Consider the following 19,346-nt stretch of genomic DNA (forward strand, 5'->3'; position numbering starts at 1 on the left):
ACACACACACACACACACACACACACGTATGTGTGTTATGCATTATGATCACCAAAGTGAGAATTCTGTCTTGACACAAACTGTCCTGGTTAAAGCTGACTTGCAGGTTTGCTAATTCTTGATCTGCTTTGTCACTGTTTAGTTTCTCTTCTCTAGCTCTCCCAGAGTCTACTTGCTTCACTACTAAAACCAGCTTGTTTGATTGAAAAAGGGGTTTCTTACCTTGGGATAACATCAGATTTACGGATGCAACCAAAGTGCTCATACCCATCCTGTTTGGATTGATTATAATATGACTTACCTTTAGAAAAGAGTAAGAATGCCGGGCAGTGGTGGCGCACGCCTTTAATCCCAGCACTTGGGAGGCAGAGGCAGGTGGATTTCTGAGTTCAAGGCCAGCCTGGTCTACAGAGTGAGTTCCAGGACAGCCAGGGCTACACAGAGAAACCCTGTCTCGAAAAACCAAAAAAAAAAAAAAAAGAAAAGAGTAAGAACTTCCCATATGTTTTTTGCTCCTGCCCTGTCCTCCCTCCTAGCAGGGCGAGTACATCTAGGGCCTCATTCATCTTACACCTGTTTTACTTTTTAGCTTGATTCAGTAAGCTGCCCAGGCAAACTATAAACCCACTTTGTAGTTCAGATAATTCACTTGTGAACAGTTGAAGAACAAGGTCACTTCTTGAACAGTTGGGATTACAGGCCAGTGCTAAAAAGCTAGGTTTATGGATTTCTAATTATTCTGGTTTGTCTGTGGGATCGAACTGAAGACTTTGAGCTACTTTCTCTGAAAGGCTAAACTTGGTTTCCAGCTTTTGATCTCAAAGTATATGTATCTAGCAGTGGGACTCATGGTTCAGCCAACCTTATGCAGCCACTTGCTACAACAGAGTGGTGTTTACATAGGCGCTTTCAGGACAACTGTTAGAGGACACTTGTCAGCCTTAATCCATGTGAGGCAATCATTAACAGAAAGGAAAAAGATTTCTCATCTCTGGTTTTCAGCACTTGCCTTTTGAGTCTACAAGTGTGGATCCTTTCTTTAGAGGCACGGCTTTCTTACCATGTGTAACTTGAGTGCTGGGTAGAAGAAGGCAGATGCCTATTTTTAAACAAGAGAGAAGTAGAATGACTTTGAGACTTACCCCTTTGAAGAAGATTCTTCTGATCATTTGGAGTGATGAATATGTTACATTTAAGGTTTCTGGGGAGTAAGTCAGACGTCCAGTTGTTTGGCCTCTGTGTTGAGTCATCACCTGTTGGTCCTTTGAAACGGTTATGCTTGGAAATCAGTGAAAGAATTGATAACAGGAAGGAACAGAGTCGAGGACAAGAACTGAAGCAGGTGGGGAATGAGTTTATAAATCAGAGCAAAAGTGTGTGGGCCTCTTCACTGGGGGTGAAGAGAAAACTGGACAACTTTTTTCTAGCATCTATGCCCAGCACTGTTGTTTCCTCTGTATGTGCTGGTCTTGGGCAGGAGCTATAAGCTGTGTGAGGGAGGGAGAGAGCAGAGTATCCTCTGTCTGGGGTGCTCCGTATAGTGCCTTTCCTTTCTGGGTAATGAAAGTAGCAATGTAAAGACTTGGGTTTTTTTTTTTTTTTTTTTTTCTTGTTGTTGTTGTTGTTGTTGTTTTTTTGTTTTGTTTTGTTTTTTTTTCCATGCTATCAGTTGACTAATGAAAGCAATACTTACTGGTTTTTGATTTGGGTCACAGTCTAGCAAGAGAAACTGGTACTTTATGGCACTGGTCTCCTTCTGTAATTTGGAGCACTTTTCCAGTTACTCCCTCCCCTTTGTTTCTATGAGGGTACTCCTCCACCCATTCACATACGCCTGCCTCATGCCTCAAGCATCCCTCTATGCTGGGCCATCAAGCCTTCCTCCCCTCCCATTAATATCAGATAAGACCATCCAATGCTACATATGTATCTGGAGCCATGGATTCCCTCTGTGTATTCTCTTTGGTTGGTGGTTTAGTCCCTGGGAGCTCTGGGTTGGTATTGTTCTTATTGTTCTTATGGGGTCGTAATCCCCTTCAGCTCCTTCAGTCCTTTCCCTGTCTCTTCCATTGGGGTTCCCGAGCTCAGTCCGATGGTTGCCTATGAGTATGTGTTGGTCAGATGCTGGTAGAACCTCTCAGAGAACAGCTGTATCAGGCTACTGTCAGCAAGTGCTTCTTGACATCAGCAATAGTATGGGGTTTGGTGTCTGCAGACAGGATGAATCCCTAGGTGGGGCAGTCTCTATATGGCCTTTCCTTCAGTCTCTGTTCCATTTTTGGTCGCTGTCTTTCCTTTGTACAGGAATATTTCTGGGTTAAAAATTTTGAGATGGTTGATGGCCCCATCCCTCTACAGGGGGCCATGTCTATCTAATGGAGCTGGTCTCTACGGATTATATTTCCCCTTTGTTGGGTATTTTGGCTAAGGACATCACCATTGTCTCCTGGAACCTCTTGCTTCCCTGGAGTCTGGGACTTTCTAGAGCTTTCTTACAAAATATTTTTTCTTTTCTCTCTGTAAACCTGACTTTTTGTGTCTCTGTGTATAAATTTCATTATGTGGAATTTTAAATTTTACTTTCAAACATGAGAAAAAAAATAAATAATGAAGTTAGAAGACGCAGGGGAATGCTGTACTAAAATGTGCTTTGTGGAGAAACGGCATTTGTGAGAAGGAGCAAGGAGCGCCATGTCAGTTTCTTGGGGGAAGCTGGAATGGCAGTAACATTTTTGTTTTGTTTTTCAATTTGGAAGGAGGGTCTTGAAAAAGTTTTTCAGTAGAAATGCAGAACCAGAAAAAGAGAGACTAAAAGCCGGAAAGGGATTTTAATGGGACAAGAACAACAAAAGAGAAGATGGGGAAGGACTAGGATCAAGATTTCAAAGGTACTCTCATCCTTGAGGAGTGGTAGGGACATCTTTCTGGGGTTCAAAAGAGAAGGAGAAATGTTCTTGGAAACACAGGGGCATTTAAATGCGATATAAAGGAGTGTGGACATCTGGTTTAGATGTCATGGTTGGTAATTGTGGGCATCAGAGTAAGTAGGGCAGTGGTAGCATGTGGCAGTTCAGAACATTGGGGACAAAGGCTGGCTGGACTGGTACTTGCAGGTTCATCTGAAGTTGAGCTGTTGAAAAAGGAAGCAATAATAAAATACAGTTATTTCACAGAAGGGACCAATAACAAGATTGAAGATTAAGGTTAAGATTATGATTCCTCTCTAGGATAAGTGAGTCAAATAAGCAGGGACAGACAGATGTGCCCATAGCCCTAGTTCCTGGAGGACAGCCTGTGGTGCAGTGCTGGGGAGTTAGGAGCAGCAGACAGCCCAGTGTTAGTTGTTAGTCACAGATACTGACACAGAGACCTCCCTAGGCAAAGCAGAGTGCTTAATTCATGACTGAAAGTGTTTGAGATTTAGCATGAGAAGACATCTTTCTTTTTCCGATACACACTTGCTCTGTATGTGTATTGATTAAACTATGTACAATAAAAGCCACACATAGATCACTGATGATTTTTTCATACTATTTTAAGACAAAGTCACCCTTATACTTAGAGATAGTATTGGCTGGATTACTTCTTTATCATTCCTAAAACAAACTCTCCTCTGGACATACATATGCTGTGGCTTTTACAAGCTAAGTTTAAAAACATACAGACCCTAAGCAGGTTAATTATTTCCTTTGAAGTAGTTTGTGTTCTACCAGGCTCAATGGACAGGCTCACCTCTGGCATGTATCTGATAGGAACATTTCTGTCAGTTTGATACTTTTTTCTCCTATCAATTATACTTCTTTTTGATAGACAGACAAACCATGAAAATAAATTAGTTTTGAAAACTATTATAAGAAATACATATACTATGGGAAAAAATAAAGACTAAGATGCAGTTGAAATTCGGCAGCTCTGTGAGTTAAGAGTTTTCTCTCTACAACACATTTGTGTCACTTACTGCTTAACTTAACGCTGGGTTTTCCTTTTTGCTTTCAGGAAAACCTTTAACTTACGCCCTGGGTGTTACCTGTCCACAGCTTCCTGGTGGCTCACCGCTTCTGCCTGCTCCAGCCTTGCTCCGGCAGCTTCCAGGCTTCTGGGCTTCAGAGCTTGTTGTGAAAGCTTGCTGCTTTGGCCTGCTACCCCTGCTTCAGGTGTCAAAAGCTTTTAATTAGCTTGCTTCCTCTCATTACCTAGTTCCTTATATTTCCAAATAGCTTAGTACTAGGGCCTGAAAGGGAAGAATACCTGTAGGCATTTATTTTTCTCTAAAAGTCTCTGGCTCAGGCTCTTCTGAGACTCCTGGAAGAGGAAACTCAATTTAGTGCATGCTTTGCCTTTGATGATGTTGGTCTGTAGTCTAAAGGACCCACAGGTGTGGACATGTCATATTTTATAATCTGTGTCTGTTTAATTTGTTGATGCCCAGGATGTACTAATTTTAAATACTTTGGCTATCGATGCTCTGTGTATAAATTACATTTTTATCAAGAGCGTATTTCTGGCTGTTTAATAAATGATTTATAGAGATTTTAGATTTTAGTTTCCTTTTTTTTTTCAGTGTTGGAAATTGAACCTAGGGTCTCATGTATGTTAGGCCAGTCCTTCCATAGAGCCACATCTTCAACACTAAAACTCCTTTAGTAATAATATGCTTGGTCATTCACAGAATAGTGTTTTAGTTTGTTGTTTGTTTGAGACAGTGCTTTCTTTGTAGAGCATGCTGGAGTGCTGGCCTGGAATGCATTATATAACCCAGGCTGCCCTCTAATTTGTTTTTGAGACATGATCTTGGTGTGACTTTCTATTACATTCCTTTGCTTCCTTTTACAGCTCTGGCTGTATTGGAACTCCCTGTGTAACAACCAGGCTAGTCTTGAACTGGAAGCTGTCTGCTTCCCCCTGCTTCCCAAGTGCTGGAGTTACAGGCATGGTGTAGGGATTAAGTGAGTAGATAGACAGAGCTTAGCACATGTAATGCATATGCAATATAAGCTTTTTCAGACATGTTTCTAGTATTATTAGTAAAAATAATGGTGGATGCTACATAAGAGAGACTAAACAGGAAAGAAAGATATAAAACAATAAATGGTCAATAGCTACACAGTAAAATCCTATTTTCAAAGGTGAAACTTTGAAAGCCTGGTAAGGGAGCAGTGTGAGCCAGCCTACAGGCTCCAGAGATTATGCAGAAGACAAACTGTCACCAGCCTTATTTCTAGGTTTCAACATCCATGCTGTAGTGTATTCACAGATGAGAATATTGATTGCTTATAATCTTCTACTATATTTACCCACATGAGTTAGAAAGCATTCATCCCTCCAGAATGTATGTACTGAGTACTTGTTGACTCTTAGGCTCTGACCATATGTTAGTGAACACAAAGGTAGATATTCCTAACTCTCAAAGAGCTTGTGGAGAAAACAGTAAGCATTGTACATGGTTGGACTATGTGGTATGTATATATATTATGCTAAATAATTATATGAATTAAGGGTAAGAGGAAGCAAAAGAATGTAATGCAAAGTCTCCCAGGATGTAGTGACATTTCAGTGAGGGAGTGAGACATCAGTGGCCCTGTGGTGATGAGTGTTCTAGGGCTGGGGGCAAATGCCTGCAAAGGTCTTACCTAAGGTAGGGCTGTGCAAGGTGCACATTATGGCTTGAGCTGAAGTGAGCCAAAGGGGAGGAATTACGGCCAGGGAGGTTGGCAGGCTGTGCAGTTTATAACGAGGACTTTGACTTCTTTTTAACTTTAGGAAATCAATAGAAGTTTGGATTAAAAGAATGACATTACCTGAACTACATCTTAACATTGTGTCTGTACTGTTGAGAATAGATTATGGTGAATGAGGACAGGTAGAAAGTCAGGTAAGGTGTGATGGCAAGGTTTATTGGGCTAGAAGAGATGATGGTGAATTTTGGCTACATCAGAGGTAGGCTAGATTTCTGAATTTCATCCAAAAATGCAGAGCTGCTTGGATATTGAAATCCATATAATATAGTGTGGCCAGTCTTACTGTAGATGCTCTAGCCACACACTGTGATACACAGCTGATTAGTATATATTTGTCACGTGCTGGTAATTTCTGTACTGTGTGCAGGTTTTCTAACACCAAAGACTGTTTACTACAAAGAATTAAAGTGATCTCTAATATTTTAGAAATGTATCTTTTTTTAAAAATAATTTTAAGTCCATATTAAATTTTTTGATTGGGTATGTGTGTAGTGTGTGTGTGTGTGTGTGTGTGTGTGTGTGTGTGTGTGTGTGTTGGGCATGGAACCCAGAGCCTTGTGTCTGCTATGTGCTTCAGTACTGAGCTACACACTCTACTAGTACATCATTGTACATCATTGTAACATGCCATCTTATGTGACTGTTGACTTTGCTGCTTGAAAATACAGGGTCCAAAGTGGGAGTTCTGAGACAAGTTATTTTTGCTGTTTTTCTACTGCCATGAACACAGAAATACTTTGTAGTTTTAAGAGAGAGGGGTAGATCAGCGATCACTTTGGAAGCTTCATAATCTTTTTTCATCATGGCATCAATTTGATAATTCTGGAATGTTTTTTTGAGCTGACTGTTACTTCCCTAAACCACGTATTATTCCAGAAAAGTTTTTAGGCAGCTCATGAAACTGTTTTGAAGTATTGATGAGAATGTTTTCTCCTATGCAGTAGCCTGCTCTTCCTTACTACCTTGCACATGTGTGGACTAAGTTTCTTGTTAGTCCTTACTCTACAGCACTACATGTATAGCTAGTGTTCATGTCATGACCAAGATGAGGGGTATGTGGTATTCCACAGATAGGTAGAAAGGCAAATAAAAATCTTACCTCTGAAGAACTTTAGAAGTATTTCATCTTCCAATATTTAGGTGTTTATTCTTTTAATATATGGCATGGACATTTATGATTTATGCATATATATGTATAAATTATGATCTAAAATGTTTTCTAAATGTACATTTCACATACTGTGAACATGGGCTTTTCTCTACCAAATAGTATTCTTAACATTTCTCCAGTCACATGAATAATTCCCTGTTGGTTTATTGTATTTTGTCCATTTCCTCTTTAAGAATATTTAAGTTAGTTCTAGTATTTTATTACTGAAAAACATAATGTGTTGAACTTTATGACTTAGCTTTTAATTTGTATGCAGACATTTTCAATTGAAGGAGTTTCTGTCATAGTTATAAACATAAACCTAGACATTGAAAGGCTGTTTTTCTTTAGCACTGAAGGACTGTGAGATGTACTGGCTGCTGCGTAATAGTAGTGGATAACAAGTAGCAGTTAGGAGATGGGGAGAGTAGGTGCTTAATATAACTCATGGCGACAGCTCACACCTACTGAATACTTAACTGGATGCCAGATCCTGTAGTAAGCATTTTATATGCATATTAATTATTTTGATCTTTGCTACATCTGTATAAGGTTAGTACATTTATTAAACTCACTATTGATGAAAAAACTGAAACATTGAAAGACAACTGCTTTAAAGAAAAAACCTAGAATTATCCAGTTAAATGATAAAACTAAGATTTAAAACCAGTAGTATGGCTTTAGATTCTGTTTGCCACCATCTTCCAGACACCCCCAATAAGTGCTAGCTATATTGGAGTGTTCAGTGGGTGCTGGCCACTTTCAATGTCACCTCTTCTGTGAGCTGTCTGACACACAGCTAGGCTTGTTCTGAGTCTAGTATTCTGGGACTCTTGGAAGGTAATTTAATGCATACACTTTTAAATCACCCTATCAAGGCTAGAAGTAGCACTCCATAGCAAGTCTGTTCATATGTTCATGATTCTGAAGTAAAGCATATTTTGTTTTTTTTTTTTTTACAATAAGAGAGATTAAGGAAAAAAATACTAATTATCTCTGGGTTTCATCACATGCTGCTAAGTGAGTTATGAAGTTTTTTTGCTTTTGGGATTGCAGTAGAGGGATGTGTCCAGCTCTTAGCATAGTGCTTGGCATTTGAACACTCACTGTGTTGTTGAGCATGTTGAAGTTAGAGAACAACTTGGGAGACAGTTCTTACCTTCTGTGTTGTTGACCCAGGGTCTCTGGTCTTTGCTGCTATACTGTGTACTTAAGACTATATGGCCTGGAAGCTTCTGAGTGATTCTCCTGTCCATGCCTTTCATGTTGCTATAGAAACGTTGAGATGACTGCTGCGCACCACCACATCAGGCTTCTTTCAGGGGTCAAGGACTGAATTCAATTCGTTAGGCTTGCTTGTGCAGCTAGATATTTTACTGAGCCATCTGCCTGACACATCTTCTACCATCTTAATTGATGATGTAACTGTTTATGGCAGCTGATTTAAATTATGTCATCATATTACTTTAATAACAATATGATCTAGATACAAATGAACTGCTCTTAATATGCATATTTGCTATTAAAATATATTAAGAAACATATTAGAACTTGGAATTAAATCTATTTTTTTATCCTTGGAAATACTCCTTTGAACTGTTCAAAAGGTCTATACATTTGGGTTTGTTTTTGCCTTCACAATAGGATATTATGATGTTAGCATTCCATTACTATAACAAAATACCTTAAATAATTCACTTATAAACATTTTTATTTTGACCTATGTGTAGAGAAATTTTAATCAGCAACATGAATGCTCTAGCAAGGTATCACATCCAAAGATATGATCTGGTTGTCTGGAATGCAGCTGGGATTACAGTATGATCTGGCTAGAATACAGACAGACCTTTTAATTCCAAACAATAAAGATTAAGTTAGTTTGTAGAAGGAAGCAGCCATAGTTGAAAATGAAGTCTAATTGAAGGGCAGACAAAGTGATGAACCAGAGAAAGATTTGGTTCATGCAGTAAGAGGCAAAGCAATTCAGTGAGAAGCTGAGAGAAGCCAGATTGAATCAGTCATTTTGGAGAGGAGTTTGAGCCAGAACAGCTGAGCTCAAACAGCCAGCTAGAATTCAGAAAGAACTAGAGAGGGTGAGCTTGTTCAGCAGTAGGCCTTGGAGATGATAATTTACTTTTGGTGGATAAAAGATACATTTATTCTTATGATTTTGGAGAGTTCAGTGTGTAGTCAATTAGCTTTCTGGTTTTGAGCTTGTGGTGAGGCAGCATATTGTTCTGGGAGTGTGTGGGAAATAAAACTATCCACCTCTTGAATGGAGCCTGGTAGGAAGAAAGAGAGGGAGGAAGTGATTAAGTCAATTTCTAGTCCACAGTCCCAACAACTTAAAGGCACCCAACTATTATTAAGCTATATATAATACAGTGCTGTATTGAGGACCAAACCTTTACCACCATATGGACATTTGAGGAGCACCTAGTATCCAAACTATGGCAGGTAGTATTTGTTTTCTCCATTGGTTTCGTTCAGTTACTGGAAATGGTATCCATGAATATTTGCTTTCCTTTTCTGTAGTTTAGTTTCAGTCCTATAACAAACCTAACACGCAGGAAGGGCCTTAAGAGATTATCTAGTTAAACGGAAACAATGTTGGAAACAGAAGTGTAATTAGTTTGTTAACAGTGAGAATAGTCTTATTTTTACTTGGCAGTTTTTGATCTGTAACTGGATATATAAAATAAGGATTTGTTACCTTTTTATTGTTGGAAAGGACATGTACAGTCCATAGTTTATAAAACTGATAGTCATAATTGTTCTTTGGTGGGAATTGGGGGAGGGAGGAAAAGAATGAATTGGAATATATGCATAGTAGGCAAGAATGTGTACTAAAGAGCTTTGTCGTCCTCAGTTTATTTTGTATTGCTTGACACCCCCCCCCCCAAGCACATCTCTCCTTTGGTGGCTGCATTCTCCGTGACACCTGCTGGAATCTGGCATCAGTATCTCATAAGACCAACTGCTTTCATATTGTGCATCTTAGTTTCTCAGTAATTGTTAGACGTTAGCGTTAGATGTTCAACCGCAGCTCAGAACAGACCATTCCAGACCACACGGTTCCAAGGGTGGGTAGGTTTATTCAGGAGATAGGGCAAAGGTGTGGGGGGAAGAAGATGGAAGAAGATGGAAGAAGAGAAGTAGATGCCGGCCATGACCACGTGGAGAGAGAGGAAGAGAAGGGGGAGTGGGGAGGGGACAGAGAAGCTAGAGGCAAGAGAGTAAGAGGGTAAGAGATTAAGAGAGAGAGGAGGGGGCAAGCAGCCCCTTTTATAGTGGACCAGACCTACCTGGCTGTTGCCAGGTAACTGTGGAGGTGGAGTTTAGACAGAATACTAACAGTAATATATGCTGAGTTTAAATTCCTTGGTAGAAAACTTGGAAAGGAAGATATAATGTATAATAAGCATCAGACACTGTTCACAAATAAAATCATTTGCTTGGCATATGTTCACTAATGTAACTTTTAAATTTGACATTGTTTAATTTAGGATCTTAGAATTGAGCAGCATTGAAATAATTGATAATTGGTATTTACTTTTTCTTACAGAGAGGAAAATGGATAAAGTGAGATTTTCTGCCATATTTTAAAAGTTGTATTTCCATTATTTTCTCTAGGTTGCTGTAGTTAAACTGAAAAATGCAGATAAAGTGTTTGCCATGAAAATTCTGAACAAGTGGGAGATGCTGAAGCGAGCTGAGGTATGTCTTCTCTCCTTGCAGCAGCTGATGGCACTTAGGTTGTTTGTCATTTAGATTGCTATAAAACATGTGGCTAGTACAAATCTTTGTACATGATTTTTTGAGCACTTTTGTGAGCTTATATATAGTCTGAATATGTAGCAAGGTAGACTCAAATTATTAGTGCACCAAAAATTAACTTTGTGTGTTTGTGAAAAAGAAATTTCAAAATGAAAGAAGAAAGAGTATCAGCCCAGCCATTTAACCACAGAATGCAGTCAGTGTAAAGGCTGTGAGATAAGTTTGATCTGTAGAACCTAAAGTGGAAAGAGAGCTGACAACAGAAAGTTGTCCTCTGACCTCCACAAGTGTGCACTGTGGCACCTGAGCATACATATGCATGCACATGTGTGTGCACTTTCACACATAGGCAATCAACAAGTAAAAAGATAAAAAGGCAGAGGAAGTATGAAGTCCTCTTAATCACAGCTTGCTGTGGCTGCCCTGAGATCTGCAGTCTGTAAGGGAGGTTGAAATGATCTTAGGATAATTTTTCCATGAAAGGATTTTGAGGTTGTGTGCATGTTACAACTTTAACATCTTCCAAGTTAAACTTACTTTAGTGGAAATCCTGGTCTTGGGGAGGGGAATATATTTAAACATTAGAAGCTATTGCTTAAATAAATGTTTTAATTATAAACTTAGAGTATAAAGTTGTGTGTGTGTTTTTCAGCACACTTGCCAATTAACAGATACTATCATACGATTTTTCTGTTATATTAAAGCTTTGTTACTGACTTCTTAAAAATTAATGTATCTCATGTTTTTGGTTTTGGTTTTTTGTTTGTTTGTTTGTTTGGTATATGTGACCATCACATATATGTTAAACTATATTCTTGAAAGTAAATTAAAAAGTTACTGGGTCATCTAACATTTATGAGGTAAAGGCAGAAGATTAAGAATTCCAGTTTGTCCTAAGTTTTATAGCAAATTCAAGGCTAGCCTGGGCCACAAGGAGAATTTGTCACAAACAAACAAACAAAAAATAATGAATTGATGCTCTGCTATAAAAAAATAGAAATTTTAAGATCTTTTTAAATTTAAAATTTCATTTAGTTTTCAAAGTAAAACATTTATACTTTAAATATGCTCTTATTATTTGAAAAGATTTCTCTGTAACAGTATTTTGTGGACAGCCAGGGCTACACAGAGAAACCCTGTCTCGAAAAACAAACAAACAAAACAACAACAACAACAACAACAACAAAAAATACCAAACAGTATTTTGTGAATGAGAAAAGCCTTTATTTTCAAGAAATGAGAAGGCAGACTAGGTATAATCAATAGTACACTTAGGATTTTTGACTAATGATTTTTGTCTATTATATTATTATTATTACTATTATTGTTATTATTATTATTATTGTATGAGTATGCATCAGCATGATATGTATGTATCAGTATAGGCATATACCTGCCATGGTTCTTGTGTAATGGAAGTCAGAGGACAGCTTTCAGGAGGTTATTTTATCTTTCCTTCATGAGATCTAGAGGTCTAGTACTGAGGGCATTATGCATGCAGTTTTGACATGCTGTATATGATGGCAAATTTGATGAATGTATTTAATGGAAGTTCTAAAGAGTCCTATGACAACTTTGCAGAATTATCATTTATGTACGTATCATTTAACTTCTGTTTCAACATAGGAATCTTTTGTTTTAATTTTTAATTCTCCTTCCATATATTGCATCCCAACCACAGTTTTCAATTCTTTCTCTCCTCCCAGTCCCACCTCATCCCCCAAATCCACTCCTTCTGGTTTTTCTTCAGAAAAGAGCATGCCTCCTATGGATATCAACCAAACATGCAGTAAGACTAGACACCTATTAAGGCTGGACAAGGGTCCAAACAGCAGGTAAAAGAGTCAGAAACAGCCCCTGCTGCCTCTGTTTGGAGTCCCACAAGAAGACCAGGCTTCACAATTGTAACATGCATGTTACATGTTACAGAGGGCCTAGGTCAGTCCCATGCAGACTCCCATGTAGTTCTTTGTGAGCATCTATGAGCCCAGGTTATTTGGGAAAATGAGAAACTAAATTTAAGTTACCTTTTGGTCTTAGTAACCCTTTTGTTACGTTGTAAGGTATTGTTTTGTTGAGACATACCATGTTTTCTGACTGGCCAAGGATGGCCTTAAACTTATGATCTTCTTGCTTTCACTTTTTAAGCACTGTGATTGTAGGTCATCACCTTTTGTTCATTGTGTTTTTAGAGACTCATATCATGGAGGGAATTTAAAAACAACAACAATAACAACAACAACTCCCACTCTCCCAAAACCCAGAAAATCAAAAAAACCCATTTTTTTTTAGATATGAATTTTTTCCTTCAGAAAATATTGAATTTCTATAGCACCTTCAAACCACCAGAGTGTCCATTTATCATAGTTTTATACTGATCAAGAACAGATTTTCTTACCAGGGTCACTGTTGATACTTGGTTATTTCTTGTGGAAGCTCTTCTGTGTATTGTATGGGGGAATTATCCTGCCTTCTTCTTACTAGATACCAGTAGTATCTTTCCGAGATGACATAACCAGCTGAGGACAATTTACATAGCACATTAAGTAAATATCTGAAGTGTCCCCTATATCTACCTAATACCCATGCTTCAAAAAGAATAGCTTAATAGTTAAATAGTTCCATAATGCCTGAGACTGTCTTTGTAAAGGATGTATGTGTATGTTTGTGCACCAGTGGAACTGAGGATGGTGGTAAGTGTGTGAAGTATAATGAAATCAGATTGGGTAATAAAATAATTGTTGAAATTGAGTGATGGGATGTTGGGAGAAGGAATTATGTCAGTCTCTCTACTTCTGTATGTTTGAAATTTTATATCATAGTTTATTATATATTATCTTTTAAAACCTTTTTTACTGAATAATTTAGGATAAAGTAGAATTTACAGTTTAATTTGTTGTTTTGACTGATGTCTTCAGAGTTTTGTTTAGTTTGGAGTTGTTAATCAAGTGAAGCAGTGATTGCTTACTAGATTCCAGCTGGATTCTTTAAAAATCTCAGGTCATTGTCATTAAAGATAAAGCCAGGGAAGCAGTTGCTTGGGTTTTGTCAGCCTTCTAAAATATAAGAACCATACTTTGATTTCAGCAAGCCTTATAGCAGGACTTAGTAGAAAGTAGGTAACATGATTCTTTTTTCTTCTAACGTGAACTAAGAATAATGTCATAGATTTTAGTAACTTGATTGACAGTTTAAATCACCATTTCAGATAGTTTAGATGTACTTTTTTAGTGTTTTCTCTGATGTTGCCATTTAATTCCTGGCTCTGGAAATTCTTCTTATCCAAGTAAGTCTTGTGTACATGTACGTGCTAGGGATAATTGTGGCTGCTTGGCTTCGTGTACTATGAGTACTCGGTCTTCCTTATGGGCAACCACTGCCAGCGTGTAAGGGCTGAGGACAGCTCCTGGGTGCAAAGATGGTGTCCGTGTACAGATCTCCAGTTCAGTCTTAAGCATGATAGCACACAATTCACAATCAGAAGCACTTACTATGACCATCCTTTTTTGTGTCTTTAACAATGGGGAAGTATAGATACAACAAAATTGGACATTTGTATCATCTGGATTGGTCTGGGTTTAAGTTAAATAAGTTTGTGAATTTTTCTGTTTTGAACTATAGCAGTTCTAAAAAATACTAAACTTTTAAGACAGTGATTCACATTTTGAGCAGTTGTTTACAGTAGTGTTTTCTAGGTTTGTATAAAGTATTCTTTAAAACATTTTTTTCCCTTCCAGACAGCATGCTTTCGTGAAGAGAGGGATGTGTTGGTAAATGGAGACAATAAGTGGATAACCACTCTGCACTATGCGTTTCAGGATGACAATAACTTAGTAAGTAGTAGTATATTTTTATATTTGTAGTCTTTTATTGGCGACTTTAGTATTATATTTTAAAATATTTCTTAAATATAGATTTTTTAAGTAGAAAAATTACTGCATTTCACAGAGCATCAGTAGTGCACTGGTGTTAGTACTTAGTACACTTGGTGTTAGTACTTAGTACACTTGCGCATGTAACCCCTTGGTATGAGAATTTTTTGTCTGAGAAATTTGATGCTCTTTTATTGAATCTGCTTATGCCTTTAAATAAGAAATCCCAAACTAAATCCAGTCTGTTTTCATTTTCTTCCATTAAATTCTATAGGCATGAGTTTTGGAGTTTTTCTCTTTATGACTCTCCCAATGTATTTTATTAGTAGCGGTCTGCTTTGTAAAAGTTTACACACTTTTCAAAGTGACCATGCACTATTTTAAGTTGAGCCACGTTTATATTGACATCATGGACCACTTCACAAAAGCCTGGGAGGAACGCAGAAAAAATTCAGAATATTAGAATCTCTACCACTAGAAACGAGGAAGTGAAAGTCAAAGGATAAAGAAGTTGAATTTGTTGCAGTTGGCCTGCTATTTATAGTTCTTCGGTTTTTGATCCATTTTTATTTCGAGGTTTATATCTTTTAGGAATGTATTCATGTCTTGAGATGCTGCTATGTACCAGACTTGACAACTAGGTTAGAAAGAGTAGGGCCCAGTTTTTGGAGTCCTGGGAGATGTGCACACATTTCTGCTCACTTTAGATAGGGAACAGATGACACATTAAGGTACTAATACCACCAAAGTCCAACTTGGTGAGCCAGTGAGTTTTATTTGGGTTAATGGCAGGAACAGAAACGACTCACAGGCAGCGCTGTCACCATCATGCATCGCAGTAGCATGTGGTTTATAGTCAGAATTGTTTTTTAAATGAGAGGGTAAAGCAAGCTTTGCATGTGTTCATTGTTCAGTGTCAAAGTAAATGAAGTGATGTTCTCCTTGGAAAGTAATGAAGGCTAAAGTTCTGTCAATATGTTCTTTTGGGGATAGATTTATCACTATGAATTTATGCATTGCTTAAAAATCTACATTTTGTTATAAATATACAAGTAAATATAAAAAAGTGATTTTTAAATCATGAGTCTACACTATGAGTGCTGGGAATAAAGCCTGGGTCCTCTGCAAGAGCATCAACTCTCTTATTGTTGGGCTATCTCTCCAGCCTCTCAAATGCCAAATTTCAAAGAACAAAAAATTTGCCAAAAAGTATCAAGATGAGGAAAGAAAAGTCTGAGCTGCTATTGCTATTGTGTCTTCTGAGTTACTTAGTCTGATCTGCATTCTTTGCATAAGATTTTAGGATTTACATTTCTTCAGTGATTTTCTCTGAGAGCAGTAATCTGTATATTTTCAGTTATATTAATTATATTGGAATAAAAGTAACAGTATTTCAAAGAGGATCAAAATTAAAATTCTTGTCATTTACAAAAGTTAGAATTCAGAAGTCTTAGTTATTATCAGAGGCATTATTTTAATCATTTAAAATTTTAGCAAGTAAATGAGTATGTGTATCTGAGTTGTAACTACTAGGCCTAGCATGTATAAGGCCTTAGGTTGCATCCCCCTGCACTACCCAAAACAAACCTGAAAACCACCCATAAGACCTATTTTGGAGTTGAAGCAATGACTTAGCATTTAAGAGCACTTGCTATTCTTGCAAAAGACCTGAGTTTAGTTCCCAGCAACCACAGGGGGCAGCTTACAGCTGCCTAGAACTCCAGCTCCAGAGGAAATACCCTCTTTTTTGACTCTATGGGTACCTGGATATCTGTGGTGCACATGCATATACTCAGGGCACATGTAAACTCATTCATCTAAACAAACAAACAAACAAATCTTTAAAAGGTATTAGAAAACAAAACAATTTAAGAATGTAGACAAATCTAGTTTTAGACACCCAAACAGAAACAGGTATTAAATATATTTATTTTGTAAAGTAACTTTTTTGATTCAAGTAATTTTTTTATTATTATTATTATTATTATTATTATTATTATTATTATTATTATATTTTACTTATTTACACCCCAATTACTGCACCCCTCCAAATCACCCCCTTTTACAATTCTTTCCCTATACCTGGCATCTTCTCCTCTGAGTGGGTGGGGACTACCCACCCACTACCCTGGCACATCAAGTCTCTGTGAGACTAAGTACATCCTCTCCCATTGAGGCCAGACAAGCCAGCCTAGCTACAAGCACATATCCCACAACACGAAACGGCTTTTGGGATAGCCCCTCTCCAGTTATTCAGGACCCACATGAAGACTAAGCTACACTTCTGCTACATATGTGCAGCGAGGCCTGGATCCATGTATGTTCTTTAGTTGGTGGTTCAGTCAGAGCCCCAGGGGTCCAGGTTAGTTGACTCTGTTGGGTTTCTTGTGGACTTCCTATCCCCTTCTGGGGCCACAATCCTTCATCCTATTCTTTGGTAAGAGTCCTCAAGCTCCATTCACTGTTTGGTTGTGAGTGCCTGCATCTTTCTGAGTCAGCAGCTGGATGCAGCCTCTCAGAGAACAGCCATGCTAGACTCCTGTCTGTATGGTTCAGGCTCCACAAAGTAACTTTTATTCATTCTATAAGTAACCAGACATTTATAGTGTTACATAACTTAAGAAATTTGTGTTAGATAATTTGGATTTTTATTTCCAACTTCCCTAGATATTTCTATATGCATACTACGAAAAGTATAGAGTTATACCAAGAGTGCCTTTTATGTGCTTAGGCAGAAGATACACAGTTTAATGTATGATACTAAGTGTGAATACAATATTTTTTCTTAAGAAAACTCATTATATTCAAAGCTGCTGTGTTAAACACTGATGCATGAAATCCTTTGTTTTTGAATATTATGAATTAGTGAAGTTTATCTTTTTCTCATACGTTTTTCACAATTTGCATGAGGGAGAAAGAAAAATGCTTAAGCTTTAGTTTCTTGAGTTAGACTTTATTTGTAAATTATTTAGAAATATGATCTTATTATATATCCTGGGCCAGATCTCAGGTCATTATGCAATTCGGGCTGGTCTTGAATCCTTAGTCATTTTGATGCAGCCACATGGGTGTTGTGTGATTGCTTTGTTTTCTTGTTGTATGAGTATTGTTCCCTTGTAATATGATGTCGAGTTTGGGGTAGGTAGCACAGCTTGAACCTAGGACCTTGTGCATGTTAGAATCTGATTTGTGGATGGTATAGTCACTGAGTTATAGTATCAGCCTAAAATAAAGTTCTAACTGGGCCTAGAGCTTGGTACTTCCTTGCATATTGGACTTTTGGTTTGTTTGTTTGTTTGTTTGTTTGTTGTTGTTTGTTTGTTTTTCAAGACAGGGTTTCTCTGTGTAGTCCTGGCTGTCCTGGAACTCAGAAATCCGCCTGCCTCTGCCTCCCAAGTGCCGAGATTAAAGGCGTGCACCAACACTGCCCGGCTGTTTGTTTTTTGAGCAAGATTCCACTATGTTAGTCTAGGTTAAGTTTGTGATCCTCCTGCCTCGGCATCTTTCCCATGGGTTGTGATTGCAGGTATGTTCCGACACCCCTGGCTGAAATATTGATTGTAATTGGGTCAACTGCTTCTAACTTGTTATGTAGCCTGAGCACTGCCTTGACCTTCGGATCCTTTTGCTTCTACCCCTTGAGTGCTGGGGTTGGTCATGATCAGTTAGATGGCAGCATGTCCAGTTTGTGCAGGGCTAGGGATTGAATCCAGGCTGGAGTGCATGCCAGACAAGTACTTATTGACTGAGTTATATCCTCAGCTCCATATTAAAGTTTTGATTCTGTGACATAACCTTTCCAAAGAATGGTGTTACTGCTTACTCTACCAAAGCATAGTCACACTTGGTATCTTGTCGCTGCTGTGTTTCATTGCTTGATGCAGTATGAAAATTGGGCACGTATCACTTGGCTGGTGATGATTATAAATCTGTTAATATTTTCAGCCTAAATTGTTTGTCTTCTAAACATTTGGGAAGCACTATACTGTTTTAGCACTGTTTTCTTCATCTACTTTAGAACCATTACTTCTTGTTTACTTTGTTTATTTAAATGAGTTTTTTTAAAAAGTTTAATCATATTAGGTGATATTTTTAAGTTAGTTCATGAGTAAAAACCTGTCCTACTAGACCCATAGTTTTACTAAGAAATTATTCAGAATGATCGAACAATATTGACACAAACATAGGCAACCATAGGAGAAGATAGTGTACAGGACCAGAGGTGAGTATCCTGGGATCTTAAAATATGATGAAGGCACATCTCAAGTACACGAGAGAAAATAATAGATTAGTTACCTACTCAGTTTAGATAATAGGCATTCCATCTATTAGAAAATAGACCTTTTGTCCTGATAGAAATAAGTTCTAGACAAACCAGTGAACTAAAATCAAAGGTTTGATTCTTTTTTGTTTGCATACTTGTGGCACTGGAGACTTAACTCAGGGTCTTGTGCATGCTAGGTAAATGCTCTAACACAAAGCTGTGGCTGTGGCTCTGGCTCGTTATGCCTTTCACTTGTGATCTTCTTGCCTCAGCTACCTCACTAGCAGGATGACTGACTCAGGTCACCATACCTAGCTGGATTCTTTGAGGTTAAAGCAAGGAATCTGACATTAGGCTAGAACAAAAAAAGAAATTGCATGTAGGAATCTAAACCTTAGGCTAGAACAAAGAAGTAATTTCAGGCAGGAATCTTAAATTTTAGTCTAGAACAAGGAAGTAGGCTTCAGACATGAAAATGACTTTGGGCTAGGACAGGGAAGTAGGCTCAGATATTTTGGTCATCCAGATAGCCCTTAGAAACAATG

General features: G+C 37.9%; 1 protein-coding gene across 20 annotated transcripts in view; it reads left to right on the plus strand.

Annotated features, from left to right (window-relative positions):
• Positions 1-19,346, plus strand: part of Cdc42bpa (CDC42 binding protein kinase alpha) — a 217,834-nt gene that overhangs the window by 66,098 nt on the left and 132,390 nt on the right. For 18 of the 20 annotated variants that reach the window (XM_076914596.1, XM_076914601.1, XM_076914598.1 and 15 more), the window contains exons 3-4: positions 10,522-10,605; positions 14,403-14,498. In XM_076914596.1, the coding sequence (XP_076770711.1) occupies positions 10,522-10,605; positions 14,403-14,498 (180 nt within the window). Of the gene's footprint in view, positions 1-3,996; positions 4,155-10,521; positions 10,606-14,402; positions 14,499-19,346 lie in introns of those variants that run through there. The other 2 variants (XM_034520055.2, XM_076914604.1) reach the window with 2 other exon arrangements.

This window comes from Arvicanthis niloticus, chromosome 16, assembly GCF_011762505.2.
Source record: "Arvicanthis niloticus isolate mArvNil1 chromosome 16, mArvNil1.pat.X, whole genome shotgun sequence".
Lineage (NCBI taxonomy): Eukaryota > Metazoa > Chordata > Mammalia > Rodentia > Muridae > Arvicanthis > Arvicanthis niloticus.